The 14,785-nt window shown below is 64.6% G+C and overlaps 2 protein-coding genes across 2 annotated transcripts; one reads left to right on the top strand and one right to left on the bottom strand.

Annotated features, from left to right (window-relative positions):
* Nucleotides 1-1,061: 1,061 nt before the first annotated feature.
* On the top strand, nt 1,062-10,705 carry GRM2 (glutamate metabotropic receptor 2). The gene is made up of 6 exons (XM_084530356.1): nt 1,062-1,150; nt 3,657-4,269; nt 6,573-7,410; nt 8,028-9,091; nt 9,418-9,592; nt 9,886-10,705. Exons 2-6 carry the CDS (start codon nt 3,772-3,774, stop codon nt 9,957-9,959), a joined length of 2,649 nt encoding a protein of 882 aa, XP_084386482.1. The 5' UTR covers nt 1,062-1,150; nt 3,657-3,771; the 3' UTR covers nt 9,960-10,705.
* On the bottom strand, nt 10,635-14,263 carry RRP9 (ribosomal RNA processing 9, U3 small nucleolar RNA binding protein). The gene is made up of 15 exons (XM_084530357.1): nt 14,165-14,263; nt 13,969-14,051; nt 13,732-13,880; nt 13,570-13,652; nt 13,430-13,471; nt 13,218-13,344; nt 12,868-12,989; nt 12,497-12,589; nt 12,175-12,275; nt 11,934-12,068; nt 11,690-11,752; nt 11,468-11,613; nt 11,286-11,365; nt 11,127-11,200; nt 10,635-11,017 (listed from the first exon to the last, which is right to left on the bottom strand). The coding sequence occupies exons 1-15, from the start codon at nt 14,228-14,230 to the stop codon at nt 10,882-10,884; spliced, it is 1,500 nt and encodes a 499-aa protein (XP_084386483.1). The 5' UTR covers nt 14,231-14,263; the 3' UTR covers nt 10,635-10,881.
* Between the last annotated feature and the right edge of the window lie 522 nt (nt 14,264-14,785).

The following is a 14,785-nucleotide window of genomic DNA, read 5'->3' as shown; positions in this document are numbered from 1 at the left end:
AGCCAGACAGCAGAGCCTAACACCACTTGTCCCCTAACCCCAAGGAAGAAGGGGGCTGGGGAGGCTTGGCCATCTCCCCCTGCTGCCAGAAATGCCGGAGCAGCAGCGGCTGGGAGGTGCCAGAGGGGACGGGTACGTGGCTGGTGCTGGGTGCTGGCACTGCGTGAGCCTCGTGCCAGGCCCCGTGTGCCAAGGCCAGGATGTGGAAGCTCTGCTGAGGGGCAGCACCCTTGGCACATCTCCACCCAGGCTCTGCCCTGCCACAGCCACTGGTGTCAGGGTCCCCCTGGCCGAGGCACCGTCCTGCCTCTGGTGCCCCGCTCCATCCGTGCATCCAGTGCTGGAAGGAGCCAGGTCCTGATGCTGCAGGAGACCTGAGGGAGGACCTCGCTGTGGAGGAATGCCTTCCATTCCTGTCATCCTCCCGGACCAGCACTGCTGGGGCTGGGGGACAGCATGGGGCTGACCTTGCTGCAATGCAGCGCGGCAGTGGGGGAATGAGGCATGGGGCGGTGAGCGGGTGGCTTGGGGGCAGTGCGGGGACTGTCAGCACCCCAGCAGCCCCCCCAAGCCTGTCCCTGTGTCACCCCCATCACCTCCTTCCCATCCCTGGGTCTCAGGGCTCTCCGGGACAGCGGGGTTCCCAGTGTGGGACTGACGGGGACGCGGCACAGCAGGACGCTGGGTGGCTGAACAGATCCGGGAAGAATTTGGGCAAATGGTGGAGGCTGGTGGGGAGCCGAACCCCTACACGAACACCCCGGAGCTCTCTGCACCCCGGCTCGGAGGAGGCCACCCGGGGAGCATCTCCCAGGCTGGGGAGCGCGGGGCCACAACGGGGCAGCGGCACCCGGGGGCAGGGGTCGGGACCCCCGTGCTCGGGTCGGGGGGCGGCCGGGGGGGGCTCCGGGGCCGAGCTGCGGTGCTGCCAGCCCTGCCCAAATCTGTGCCCCGCGGGGCGCCGCTGCCCGGGGCCGGGCCGGGGCGGGGGCCGGGGGCGGAGCGGCTCCGCCGGGATGGGGCTGGCGGAGAGTCAGAGGCGGCGGCGGGAGGCGGGCGGCAGCCGCAGCTCCGGAGACAGCCGCGGCACCGGCACCGGCTTCTCCTGGCTCCTCCCGGCTCCTCCCGGCTCTCAGCCCGCCGGGCCCAGGTAAGAGCCGCGGACCCCGCTGCCGCTCCCAGCCCCAGCCCCGAAAAGCGATGCCCGGGCACCCCCCGGAGCCGTCGGGGTCGCGGCACCGCGGTCGCTGCCCGCAGCCGGCAGCGCCGTGCCGGTACCGGGGCTCCCGGGGCAGCGGGTGGGGAGCAGAGCCCGGCACCGGCACCGCGCCGGGGGGCACCGGGAGCTCCGCCGAGAGCCCCGGGGAGAGCTCCGGGGGCGCAGTGCCCAGCCGGGGCATGCCCGCGGCCCCCAGCGGAGGGACGGCTCCGGTAGGTGCAGGGTCAGCCCCCGCTCGCCCCCTGCTCGCCCCCCGATTGCCCCCCGCTCGCCCCACACCGCTGTGGGACCCTGCTTGCCCCTCGGGCCCTGCTCTGGCTCTGCCAGGTGGAGGCAGCCAGCCCCCGGCACGCTTTGGGACAGCCGGCTGCTTGGGGAAAGCTGGGGACACCACGTCCTCGCCCGAGCATGGGGCACGGGGCAGGGGTGCCCTCACCTCCCGAAGCTGCGCCCCTCTTCTCGCAAGTCCTCCCCATGCTCCCAGCTCCCCCCTGCTCCCCCTGGCTGGACAAGGGGAACCAAGAGGCTGCGGTGATGGGGAGCAAGCACCCGGGCCCTATGGGGCCAGCAGGGGACCCCGAGGGCGGCGGGGATGCAGGTGCTTCCAGGCCACATCAGGCAGCTCCCAACGGGGCGCACACACTCCCCCAGGTGCCTTCCGAAGCGGCCACACCGCACGCGTGTGCTGCAGCGCCCGACCTTTGCACGCGCACACACGGCACGCTCACCCCCGTGGGCACGCGCGCCGCACGGGCCTGTTGCCCGCACGATGCTGCCATGGGCACGCTCGCAGCAAACGCACGGCACCCCTGCACGGCTGTGCACGCATCGTGCCCCACACGGGTGTGCAAGCCCGTGCGTGACGCGTGCCCGTGCCTCGCTGCAGCGTGCCCCATGGCTTGCACAGCCCCGATGGCACAGCTGCCCCGTGCAGTGGCCGGGTGCAGGGCTGCGAAGCTGCAGGCACACGTGCACGCCGTGAGCCGGACACGGATCCTCTCCGGGAGGTGAGGCAGGGGCAGGGGTCTCCCCTCGCTGTGCTGCGGGGGGCTGTGTGCCGGGCCAGCCACCCCACGGCCCCGTTACCCCCGTCCCCGCGTGTGTGGGTGTCAGGGAGCTCTTGGAGGGGGGGGGACAGGACAGACGGCACGTCGTAAACACTGCTAATTGCCGATGATTTCGGGAGGGTAGGCTGCAAGCAGCTGGGAGCTGGCAGGAGCCTTCCCACCGCACTACGGCCGTCGGGATGGACGTGGCTCTGCCCTGCCAGGTGCTTCGCAGCAGCCCGATGTGAGGCATCCGGGTGTTCCCGAGGGGCTGTCCGCCCCCAGCACAATGTCAGCCCAACCGAGCAGCTCCAGGGAGGGCCACGGGCATCGCCAGCTCCCTGACAGAGCTCACAGTGCTTGGGGAGCATCCTTTCAGGAGAGCTGAAGGTGCCCTTCCCCTGACAGCTCTCAGCAGCTGCCCTGGAACAGCCGGAGCCACCTGGGGTCCAGGGCTGCTGGGGTGGGGGTGTCCCCTTCTCTCACAGCCCCCAGAAGCCCGGCCCTGCGGGATTCCAGCAGCCGACTTTAAATGGGAAACAAATCCCTTGCCTGGCTTGGGAAGAGACAACTCATCTCTGAGGGGACCTCATTTACTGCCAAAAAAAGGCCTGTCTGTTGCAAAAGACTTTGATTCCCCAGCTCCTCCGTGGTTTATGCAGAAGGAGCCAGCAAACCTGCCTCTTACTTTTTACTGAAATCTCTGAATTTAGTGTACGGGGAAGGAAGGGGCGGTGGTGAGAGAACAGCCTTGAGCTCCGCAGGCTGGAGCCAGCCCCGTGCCTCCGCCCTGCGCTTTGTGCTCGGTGCCCAGTGGGGATGGGGCTCAGGGGGGCTCGGGGGGGCTGGATGTCCCCCAGGCCCCTCGCCTGTGGGACAGAGGAGCCGTCCCCAGCCGGGCAGGCGGCGCTGGGGTCTGGGGGCTCTGCTCAGAGCCAGCGTCGGGTCTGCCTCTGTCCCTGCCCTGGATGATGCCCCTGCCCCTGGGCAACATCCCTGGATCCTTTCCCAAAGCTCTCCCCTGCCGGGCTGTGCTGCTTGGAGCTGCTGCAGGAGCTGGCTCCCTGCCTCCCTGCACGTGCCAACTCATCCTGGGGAGCTGGGCAGCCGGATCGGCCCCTGCGTGTCTGCCCGCATCTGTGTCACTCGCTGGTGTCCTGCAAGTCCTGGGTCGCTGCTGGAGCTGTCACATCTGCTCAGCTCTCCCGTCCGTGGGCTGCGAGGGGCACCCTCCTGGGGGAACCTGGGCTGGTGGGGCACCTTGGGGCCGGGGACACGAGATGATACTGCCCGAGTGTCTGGCTCGGCTGCCTCGAGTGTCCCCTTTTGACTTGGGTGCTGCATGGGGGGATGCTCTCAGCTCACCCCATGGCACCCCTTTGCTTTTCCAGGCACCAAGGGCTCCGCCGGGGCAGCACGACCCCCTGCCATCACCACGCTGTGCCACCCCTGCACCCGATGGCCGGGGCCAGGCTGCCCCCACTTTGACACCTGGCACCGGGTGACATGGGGCACATGGGTCCCCAGCTGGTGCCGTCGCACCCCATGGCGGTCCCCTTTGCTGCCTGGCTCTGGCTGATGCGCCTGGCCTCCTGCCTGGCTGCCGTGCACGGCCCCACCAGCAAGAAGGAGATCAGCACCGAGGGGGACCTGGTCATCGGGGGGCTCTTCCCCATCCACGAGAAAGGAGTGGGCAGCGAAGACTGTGGCAAAATCAACGAGCACCGGGGCATCCAGCGCCTCGAGGCCATGCTCTTTGCGCTGGACGAGATCAACAAGGACCCGAGCATCCTGCCCGGGGTGAGGCTGGGCGCCCACATCCTCGACACCTGCTCCAAGGACACCTACGCCCTCGAGCAGTCCCTCGACTTTGTCCGTGCGTCCCTGACCAGGGTGGATGGCTCCGAGCACATCTGTCCTGACGGCTCCTACGCTGTGCATGACGATGTGCCCATGGCCATCACCGGCGTCATCGGGGGCTCCTACAGCGACGTTTCCATCCAGGTATCCCGCTCGAGATGGGGCTGGGCTGTGGGTAGGAGTGGCAGGAGGGCACAACCCGGCTGCAGAGCTGCCCAACCTCACCGGCCAGAGACCTCCTGGAGGCAAGGAGCCCAGAGCCCGTCCCACCCCTGGGCTTGGTGCCTGCCTCCCTGCCGGGCTCTGCCAGGGGGGCTCACTTCTGCTAAGGAAAGCCTCCATCTCCACCTGCCTGGGGCTAGGGTGGGTGCAGGCACCCCCTCGTACTGTCACATCCCTGGCAGCAGCAGGGGAGCTCCAGCTCCTCAGCTGGGAGCCCCCTCTCTGTGGTGCTCCCAGCCCGGCCCTGCCACCACGCAGGGGGCTGCATCCATGCCGGTGGCTGTCCCTCCATGGGGACAATGCTTTATTTGCCCCAGGCTCCGCAGCAGCATGCGAGGGTCTTCTCAGCCCAGGATGACCTCGATGAGCAGGTCCACATCCCCGGCACAGCCGCTGGCCGCTGTCCCCTGCTCCTGGTGGCGCGTGTGCTGCCGCCAGTGGGTCTGGATGGTGCGGGCGGCCTCCTGGCAGCGCTTGTACCTGGCCCGGGCTGCCCACGCCCGCACCTGAGCCTGCAGCAGGACGCTGGCCCGCTCCTTCCTGACGTAGTCCACCAGCACCTTCAGGCGCTGCTGCTCCTTCTTCTGGCTGGCCACCTTGTGCCACCAGGCCTGGATGCGCCGGGCGCTGGTGTCTGCCACCTGCAGCGCCCGCCGCACCAGCTGCCCACGCCACCAGGCCTGGATGGCCACAGCCGCAGTGGTGCGAGGCTCTGCCTGCAGGGACAGGGCATGGGTGACCTTAGTGGCAGCACCCAGGATGGGCGAGGATGTGGCTCTGTGGCCCAGGATGGATAATCAGGATTGAGTGAGACTTGGGGCACGTCTCTCCAGCTGACGCTTGGGAGGGGAAGGTGTGGGTAATTGGAAAAGGCCCCCGGAGCCATGGGGATGGTCTTGGGAAAGCAGCAAGGTCCTGGGAGGGGGTGTCCCTGGGTCCCTGCTGCTGGGGATGGGGACCTGGACAGAGATGGGTCCCTCCCGGGGGGGAGAGCGGCACAGGATCAGGCAGTGTCTGGATGTCCCAGCCCCTCTTCACAAGCACAGCCTGCAGTGGGGGTGTTTGGGCACCCTGTCCTCGCATGGGGCTGCCCCGAAGCCAGCTCACCTGTAGCTCCATGGGTCCTGGCCCCAGCAGGGTGGGCACGCAGTTGGGTGCAGGATGCCTGCGTGGGGCCTCCTGATGTCAGAATGGCCACGGTGTCCCCGGGGAGGGGACAGGGGGTCACCGTTCCGGGGCTGCTGGACAGTGCCAGGCCCCCCGTGTCCCTGCGGCCATGGCACGGCGCTGCCACGCTCTGGGGCCTTCTTGCCATTAGGGCGATTTGCCACTAAAAACGTTTGTCCACGTTAATTAAGCAGCATCTCCTGCAGGGGAAGCAGAGCCGTGTGTGGCTCTCCTCCCCCCCCACTGCTGCAGGAGAGCTGGGGCTTTTAACGGCCTCATTAGCAGGACTCTCGCTCCTTTGAAGATAACGAGGGGAAGGAAGCGGCTGCAGCAGGCGACTGGGGGTGCCGGTCCCTTGGGGCTTGGGGGCGATGGCAGCCCCTCTGTCCCCCCTCCCAGCCCCCCAGCCCCCTCCCCATCCTCGTGCTGCAGGCACCAACTTTGTCCTGGCAGACGAGCAGCGCTCAGGTCGCCCGCGGTGGAGTTTCTGCTTTTGCCATGAATCCATTGTACTCCCTGCCCTGAATCTCAGAGGGGAGCGCATGAAATATTAAAATAATAATAGTAAAAAAAATAATAAGTGAGCAGAGGCTGCGAGCAGTAGGAACACACAGGGATCGCTGAGGGAGAAACCTCTGCAAGAAAACGACCCCAGGTCCCTGTGCCAGGCGCCAAGAGCTGGCCGCAGCTCGGCTCAGCCACCCCACAGCCCATGGAGACCCCGGCCATGCCTGGGACCTCCCTGCCACCTTCTCCATCCTGCCCTCAGCAGGGCCAGGCTGTGCTGAGCAGTGGGCACAAGTTGCTGCCCAGGGAATAGCGGAGGAGAAGGTGTGCATTACGCCCCAGCCCTGGGATGGCCACGCTTCCCTGCGCTCCAGCGCCAGGCTGGGGGTCTGGGTGACCCATGGTACGGGCACGTCTGTCCTGCCTGCTGCCAGCTGATTGCCTCCTTCCCCGTCAACCACTTGCTTTGTCTAGGAGCTGTGGGCTCCCAGGGGCTGTCCTTTGTGGGACCACGTCCCCACTTTCCTCGCTCCCCTCTCCCCTCCATGCAGGTCGCCAACCTGCTGCGGCTCTTCCAGATCCCGCAGATCAGCTACGCCTCCACCAGCGCCAAGCTGAGCGACAAGTCCCGCTACGACTACTTTGCCCGCACCGTTCCACCCGACTTCTACCAAGCCAAAGCCATGTCGGAGATCCTGCGCTTTTTCAACTGGACCTACGTCTCCACCGTGGCCTCAGAGGGTGACTACGGTGAGACGGGCATCGAGGCCTTCGAGCAAGAGGCTCGCATGCGCAACATCTGCATCGCCACCTCGGAGAAGGTGGGACGCTCCATGAACAAGAAGACCTACGATGGTGTGGTCCGGGCACTGCTGCAGAAGCCCAATGCCAGAGTGGTTGTGCTCTTCACCCGGAGCGAGGATGCCCGGGAGCTGCTGGCAGCTGCCCACAGAGCCAACGTCTCCTTCATGTGGGTGGCCAGCGATGGGTGGGGAGCCCTGGAGAGTGTGGTGGCAGGGAGCGAAGCAGTGGCAGAGGGGGCGATCACCATCGAGCTGGCAGCATACCCCATCCAGGAGTTTGCTTCCTACTTCCTCAACCTCCACCCCTACAACAACAGCCGAAATCCCTGGTTTCGGGAGTTTTGGGAGCAAAAGTTCAAGTGCAGCTTCCACACTCCGGACTGTAGCCGGCACTCCCTGAAGACGGGCAAGTTTGAGCCAGAGTCCAAGATCACCTTTGTGGTCAACGCGGTCTACGCGATGGCTCACTCGCTTCACAACATGCACCAGGCGCTGTGCCCCAACACCACCAAGCTCTGCGACTCCATGAAGCCTGTCAATGGCAAGAGGTTCTACAAGGACTTTATGCTCAACGTTAACTTTGATGGTGAGTCCAGAGGTGGAGACGGGGCTTGGCTGCACAGCTGGAGAGGTGGAGGGGCAGGGAAGAGCGAGCCTTCACAATTCTAAACCTCCAACCCTCCAATTTCTGTGGCCTGCCTGCACCTGGGAGCCCCCGTGCCGTGGGCTGTGGTTGTCCAGGATGCTAACAGCTCCACCGCTGCCCTTTGTAGGTAACCCAGGCCTTCTGTCCCCACGTGCAGCAGAGCTGGCAACCAACTCCATTCTGCTAGGGCTGTGTGGGACCAGCCACAGCAGGGCCCATCAAGTACATGTGTCCTTGGAGACCTCAGTTGAGCTCTGTGCTCTCCTCTCCCTGCCCCTACCCTTGCTTTGCCCTGTAGCACTGGCCAGAGGCTGCCAAGCGTAGGGAGATCATTCTCCACCACTGCTTTCAGGATCCCAAAGTGTGCACAGGCAGCAGTTAGAGCTGCATTACGGGCATGAAGGCATGGGGCGGGTTGGAAATTGGCTCTTGGCTGTGGTTGGGCTGTCTCTCTTCAAAACACCCCCACCTACGTGCCGGGATTGAGGGTGCTCCTGCCACAGGGAGTGACCAAGCAGTGGTCTCCGAGCAGTGACCATCTCCCTTTCTCCTCCCAGCTCCGTTCAGGCCAACAGACACTGAGAGCGTTGTTCGATTCGACCGCTACGGCGACGGGATCGGACGCTACAACATCTTCAACTACCACCACAGAGACGGGCGGTATCGGTACCAGAAGGTGGGCTACTGGGCAGAGGGGCTCATCCTCAACACCAGCCTCATCCCCTGGGCAGAGGCAGCCATCCCCGTGTCCCAGTGCAGCGACCCCTGCAAGAAGAACGAGATAAAGAGCATGCAGCCTGGGGACATTTGCTGCTGGATCTGCATCCCCTGCCAGCCCTACGAGTACCTGCTGGATGAGTTCACCTGCATGGACTGTGGTCTGGGTTACTGGCCCAACGAGACCCTGAACGGCTGCTATGAGTTGCCCCAAGAGTACATCCGCTGGAGGGATGTCTGGGCCATCGGTCCCGTCACTATCTCTTGCTTGGGTTTTATCTCCACGCTGTTTGTTTTCGGAGTCTTCATAAAGAACAACGACACCCCTATTGTGAAGGCCTCTGGCCGGGAACTTTGCTATATTCTGCTGACCGGCGTCCTCATGTGCTACAGCATGACTTTCATCTTCATCGCCAAGCCTTCCACCGAGGTGTGCACGCTGCGGCGCCTGGGGCTGGGCACATCCTTTGCCGTCTGTTACTCGGCCCTCTTGACCAAGACGAATCGCATCGCCAGGATCTTCAGCGGGGTGAAGGAAGGGGTCCAGCGCCCCCGGTTCATAAGCCCTACGTCGCAGGTGGTCATCTGCATGGCCCTCATCTCCTGCCAGCTGATCATTGTCATCATCTGGCTGCTGGTGGAGACACCCGGCACAGGCAAGGAGACCGAGCCTGACAAGAGGTACATTGTCACCCTCAAGTGCAACAACCGTGACTCTAACATGCTCATTTCGCTCACCTACAACGTCCTCTTGATTGTTCTGTGCACGGTCTATGCTTTCAAGACCAGGAAATGCCCCGAAAACTTCAATGAGGCCAAGTTCATCGGGTTCACCATGTACACGACCTGCATCATCTGGCTGGCCTTCCTGCCCATCTTTTACGTGACCTCTAGTGATTATCGAGTAAGAGCCTGAGTTTTGGGGGGGGGCTCCAGCAGGGCCCATCTGGAGAAGTCCTCATGATTTGGGCCTCACAGGGCTGGGAGAGTCTGGAGAAGGGCTGATGAGGGCCCCCCGTGCGTGCTGCTTCCTGGGCCCAGAGGTCGCAGCGAGGCTGGCCGCATGCAGGGTCTTCTGGAGAGGGTCAGCAGCCCTGGGGGAGTGGGTGCTGTGGCGAGGGGTGCCCAAAGCGACTTGCTTTGCAGGGTGGCGCGTCCCCACGGGGGCAGGAGCCCCTCAGCAGGGCGCTGCTGCACCCCTGACGCCCACCCCTCCGCTACCGCCTCCAGGTGCAGACCACAACCATGTGCATCTCGGTGAGCCTCAGCGGCACCGTGGTCCTCGGCTGCCTCTTCACGCCCAAGCTCCACATCATCCTCTTCCAGCCGCAGAAGAACGTGGCCAGCCACCGCGTGGGCACCGCACGGTTCAGTGTTGTGGCTGCGGGCTCCAGCCAGTCCCACGGTGAGCACGGGGGGCACAGGGGGGCAGGGGGGCACTCCGGGGAACCTGGGCCGGGGGAGGTAGGGGTGCTGCAGTGCCCATGGATCGCCTGCCCTGTCACCAGCCCTCCTCTCCCTCACTGCAAGTGGCTGTGAGCCCCAGAGCTGCCCCCTGGGGGGGCCCAGCACCATCCCATGGGAACACGGGCACCCCGGGGTGGGTGGGGGGCAGCTGTCATTGCCACACTGGGATGCTCTTGGGCGGGTACCACCTCTGGACCCCACCACGCACCTGACCCCTGCCTTCCTGGCCAGGCTCAGCCTCGCAGTACGTGCCCACAGTGTGCAACGGCCGCGAGGCGGTGGACTCCACGACATCGTCCTTGTGAAGGCGGGGGGAAGCCGAGCCCCCATCCGTCTGCACCTCGTCCAGGGGGAGCAGCAGCAGCAGCAGCCCCGGTGCTGAGGGCTGGCGGCAGCCAGGAGAGCAAAGCCCCTGCCCCGGCACGAGGCCACGCTGCGTGGTGCTTGTCCCTCGCGCCTGTCCCCTGCGCCAAGCCCTGCTGCAAGTCATGCTTTGTCTGCCTCCAGCTGTGCCGCACCAAATGCTTCCTCCACACACAGCCACATCCCAGAGCACGCTGCCCTCACACACCCTGCTTTCTTTCCCCTTTGCACTTCCCCAACCTTTCACGTCCCCCTCACGCCGAGCCATGCCCCTCGCCACGCAGAACCCACCCCGAGCAGAGGGGGCTGCGCCCTTGGCACAATTTTACGTTTCCTCCTTGTTTTCACCCCGGGGTTTGCAGGGATCTGGCTGCTGGCACCTGCCCTGGGTTACCCAGCCAAGCAGAGCCAGAGCCCCCCTCCACGCTCCTGTTGCGGGCAGGGGCTGGAGCCCCACAGCAGAGGACAGGAGCACCCCCAGATGTCCACTTCATGCCTCGGGGCTGCTGCAGAGCCCAGGAGCAAGTGGGGTGGGGCTCAGACCGAGGGTGGTGAAGGGGGCCCCGGTACTCGAGTCCAACCCCTTTTTAAGAGTAGATTCTTTTCCGTGACCAAGATTGTGCTTTTATTTATTTATTTATTTTGGTAATTTATGTAAATAAAGTGGGGTTTTGTTGTTTGTTTTAAATGCATTCTTACAGCACCCAGGTCTGGCTGTGCCAGGCAGAGGGGCACGGGGGGGCACCTGCACCGGCCAGAGGCAGGGCACAGCCCTGGGGGCTCCCACTGCAGCCCCAGCAGCCCAACCACCCCAGGGAGCAGCACTACAAACAAAGGCTTTAACGAGCAGCACCATCAACAGATTTAATGAGCAAGTTCCTGCAGCTCCCGGGGCCAGGCCCTGTCGGCTGCCCCAGAGCTGGGGGCTGCAGCCCCACGCTTCAGGGGGATGATGCAGATGCTGTTCTTGGCTTCTTTGGCTCTCCACCACCGGCCCAGCCTGCAGATGACACAGGTATCAGCACCCTGCACCTCTCCTGCTCCAGCTGAGGGGCTGGGAGGGGGAAGGCAGGGTCCAAGTTCTGGAAAATGGGGCATGGTGACAGTACCGGTGCTCCTGCCCAACGCCAGCCACCAGGAAGTCTCCCGTTGCTGAAAACTTCAGGCTGTTGATGAAGCCAACCTAGAGATAACAGCACAGGCATCAGCACCACGGTACCGCAGTCATCCCACGACTCCTACCACTGGGGGACTTTGCCCCCCCATACCAGGGGGATGTCACAGAGAGGCTCCAGCTTCCGAAATCCCTCGCCGCACTTCCACAGCTTCACACTGCCACTGTGGGAACCTGCAACAGAGATGAAATGTGTGCATCCCGGCACCAGGAAGGGTGCAGGGACCCACCCCCAGCCCCGCATCCCTCCTGAAGCAAGCCCGGGGCTCCCAGTACCTGTAGCCACAAGGTCACTGTTGCGAAGAGCAGCCACCGCCGACACCCAGTAGGGCTGCTGCAGGTCGTTTTCACCCTGTGTCCCATGCGACTGCCTCACCAGCGCCAGCGGCTTCTTCTTTGTCAGCCCCCACAGGGCAACAGAGCTGCGGGGAGCAGGAATGAGGCTTGTGGGGGCACAGCCCTGCCCGCCCCTGCACACACTCCCAGCCCTGTATTCACCCATCATCGGCGCCCGACACCATGTGCTCCTCATTGATGAGCTGGATGCAGTCAATAGAGCCCCTACAAAAACAAAAACAAACCAGTGATCATGAGCACACTTTAAGGTTTTATGAAACAGACCCAGGCACACACAGCCCAGCGATGTTCCCAACCACCTGCAGGCTCCCAGTGATGCTGAGCACACGCAGAGGAGTTGCTGGAGCCACCAGCACAAGCCCCCCGCCCCCTACCCCAGACCTACTGATGCCCGTAGAAGATGAGCTGCGACTCCTCTGGGATCTTCCAGACCCTCACAGTGCCATCCCGTCCCCCCGAGGTCACACAGCACTCCCGGCTCAGGCTGTCCAGCCCCGTGATGACGTCCTGGTGCCCAAAGCTGGTGGGGAACACGGTGAGTTGTAGGGAGCACAGCCCTACACCCCTACCCTTCCTCCCTCACTTGGGGACAACAGGGTGACATCCCTGTCCCAGAGGGGCCTTACAGGGTCTCCACGTAAGCATTCTCCGCCACGTTCCAGACCTTGACGGAGCGGTCATGGGAGGCGCTGTACAGCTGGTGCGTGCCCTTCTGGAAGGACAGACCCTGCGGAGGGACAGACGGACACACAGACACACTGTTGGGTACCTATAACCTGCCCAGCTGTCCCCAGGGGTGCCAGCAGAACTGGCTGTGCCTTGCAGGGGACACCCCATAGGTTCCAGGCCCCCACATCCCCAGGCTCAGCATGAAGAAGCAGCACCCCCTGCCTACCCAGTGGCAGGAGCCTTCCTCCCCGTCCTACTGCAGCCAACAGCCCCACTCACCGACACGGCATCGCGATGGCCCGTGAACGTGTGAAGGCGCTTGCAGGTGGCTGCCTCCCAGACCAGGATCAGCTTGTTCCTGTCTCCTGTAACCTGGCAGAAAGCAAGGGATGCCCAAAAACCTGCCCGACCATACCCACAGCTCCCACCCCATGTACTTGGGTGGGCCCAGGGACCTGCTCTTGGTACCAGTGGGGATAAAGGCTGATCCAACCCTGCAACCTTCAGCTCAGTAGAAGGAACTGCCCTCCAGTACCCTGAGAAGGGATGGCCCCCAACCCAGAGGCTCAGGAACACACAGGGACAGGGCCAAGCAGCCCTGGGGATGGCATGTGGCCCCACGTGGCAGCACCACCCTCCCATCACTGTACCAGGTACTTGCCGTCCGACGAGATGGCCATGCAGAGGACTTGGGCCGTGTGCCCCATGTGCTGTCCTGTACCTTTCTTCCCCCCAGGCATCACGTATAGCCTCTTCCCGCTCTCCACATCCCCTGTGAGGACAGGCAGTGCCATCTATCACCCCCAGGAGCGGGAACAAGACACAAAAAGCCCAGAGCAACACAACCAGCTCTGCAGCTGAGCCCCCAAACCAGCAGCCTTGTGCTTTGCAGAGTTCCCTGCCCTCCAGGCAGGGCAGAGCCGAGCCACCTCTACCCACTGCCCTGCCGCTGCAGAGTGCCAGCCAGCCAGCGCCCCCGAAGACAAGCAGAACCACTTGCATTTGATGACGGAGCCATCCTTGGAAGCCGAAAAGATGAACTTGTCATCTGGAGAGATGACCAGGCAGGTGATGGGCTGCTGGTGCCCCCGCAACACCCGGATGCTCAGCGGGTCTGGAGGCTGCACCTGGTGGGAGCACGGCCGTGAGCGAGGCCAGCAGCAGCCCCGGCCGAGGCGTGGGGACACCCACTGCCCCCCACGGCACACTCACCTCTTTGGCAACCAGGCGCTGCAGCCGGCCCTTCTGCTCGAGCTAGGGGGGTACCACAGGGGGCTCAGGGACCGCTCCCTGGCCACCCCCTCACCCCTCAGGGATGATCCCGGAGCCGGGCCGGTGCCCCCCAAGCTCACCACGTCCTCCTTCAGCCGCTCGCCGACAGGGTCCCTGAAGAAGGCTGCGTTCTCCTCTTCCTCCTCCTCCGCCTGCTCCTCCTCTGCACCGGGTGCCCAGCGTCAGCCCCGGGCTGTCCCCCCCCCTCCTCGCCGCCCCCCAGCCCCACTGCCCGCTCTCACCGTGCCGCCGGAGCTGCTCCAGGTACAGCTTGGCCAGGCGCAGCTTCTTCTCCTGCGGCGTCTCCTCCACCTCCTCCTCCTCCTCCTCTTCCTCCTCCTCCCTCCGCCGCCTCCGCTGCTGCTGCTGCTGCTGCTGCCCCTCCACCGGGCTGCGGGACACGCGTTAACACCGGCCCGGCCGCACCGGCAGCCTCAGGAAGCCCCCCGGAGCCCTCAGGGAGCCCCCCGGCCCCTCACCTCTCCGCCTCAGAGTCGCTGGACACCTCCTCATCGCGGGGACGGGCGGGCGCCGGGCGCGGCTTCCCCCCGGTGCCTGCACCCTGCGGGATGCAACGGCACCGTTAGCAGCGACCGGGACCCGGATCGGGACCGGGATCGGGATTTGGATCGGGAATGGGATCGGGATGGGGATTAAGATTAGGATCGCGCTCACCGCCGCCCGCGGCCGCCGCCGCCGCCCCGCCGCAGCCCCCTGCGCCTTCCTGCCCGCCGCCGCCATGCTGCCGCCACACGTGCGCCCCGCTCCGCCCCGCTCCGCCCGCCTGGGGGCGGTGGCACCGCGCGGGGAAATGGCGGCGGGGCCGCCTCAGGGCTGACCCCTGCTGAGGGGCTGGGTGCGGAGCACGGGTGGCCGAGGGGGGTTTGGGTGAGGGGGTGACGGGGACTTGCTGTGCTAATTCACCGAAACGAGGAGTCTCGGGGCCCCTCACTGAGGATGTTTCCTGGCAAAAATAAGGGAACCTGTCTCAAAAAACAGCTGAGACTGACCGTGTGGTTTGGGCAAGAGTTGAGGAGCAGCTGAGTCTGTATGAAGGCAGGGGTCAGCTGGTGGCGATGAAGAGGAGTTACCAGCCTTCATCCCCACGGCCACCACCACCACCAGAAGGAACTGTGCGGGCACGGATGGGAGGACCTTATGGAAATGACTTCTTGGAGCTAATTTTAATACAAAGCAGGGACAGATTACACATATGTATAGGCGTATTGGGCAGCTTCATGCATATGTAACTTTTCTGCATATAACCAAGGCAGGTTGCTGTGTTAGGGTGCGCAT

Source organism: Aythya ferina, assembly GCF_964211825.1.
Source record: "Aythya ferina genome assembly, chromosome: 10".
Classification (NCBI taxonomy): domain Eukaryota; kingdom Metazoa; phylum Chordata; class Aves; order Anseriformes; family Anatidae; genus Aythya; species Aythya ferina.
Note: the sequence above shows the minus strand (reverse complement) of the source record. Positions and strands in the feature narration are given on the sequence as shown.

Coding starts and splice junctions, on each gene's coding strand:
- RRP9 (XM_084530357.1), bottom strand. CDS start 14,230: ATGGCGGCGGCGGGCAGGAAGGCGCAGGGGGCTGCGGCGGGGCGGCGG. Junction 12,990..13,217: donor GGATGGCTCCGTCATCAAAT/GCAAGTGGTTCT, acceptor CTGTCCTCACAG/GGGATGTGGAGAGCGGGAAG. Junction 11,614..11,689: donor GTGTCGGGCGCCGATGATGG/GTGAATACAGGG, acceptor TGCTCCCCGCAG/CTCTGTTGCCCTGTGGGGGC.
- GRM2 (XM_084530356.1), top strand. CDS start 3,772: ATGGGGCACATGGGTCCCCAGCTGGTGCCGTCGCACCCCATGGCGGTC. Junction 7,411..8,027: donor GCTCAACGTTAACTTTGATG/GTGAGTCCAGAG, acceptor TTCTCCTCCCAG/CTCCGTTCAGGCCAACAGAC. Junction 9,092..9,417: donor TGACCTCTAGTGATTATCGA/GTAAGAGCCTGA, acceptor TACCGCCTCCAG/GTGCAGACCACAACCATGTG.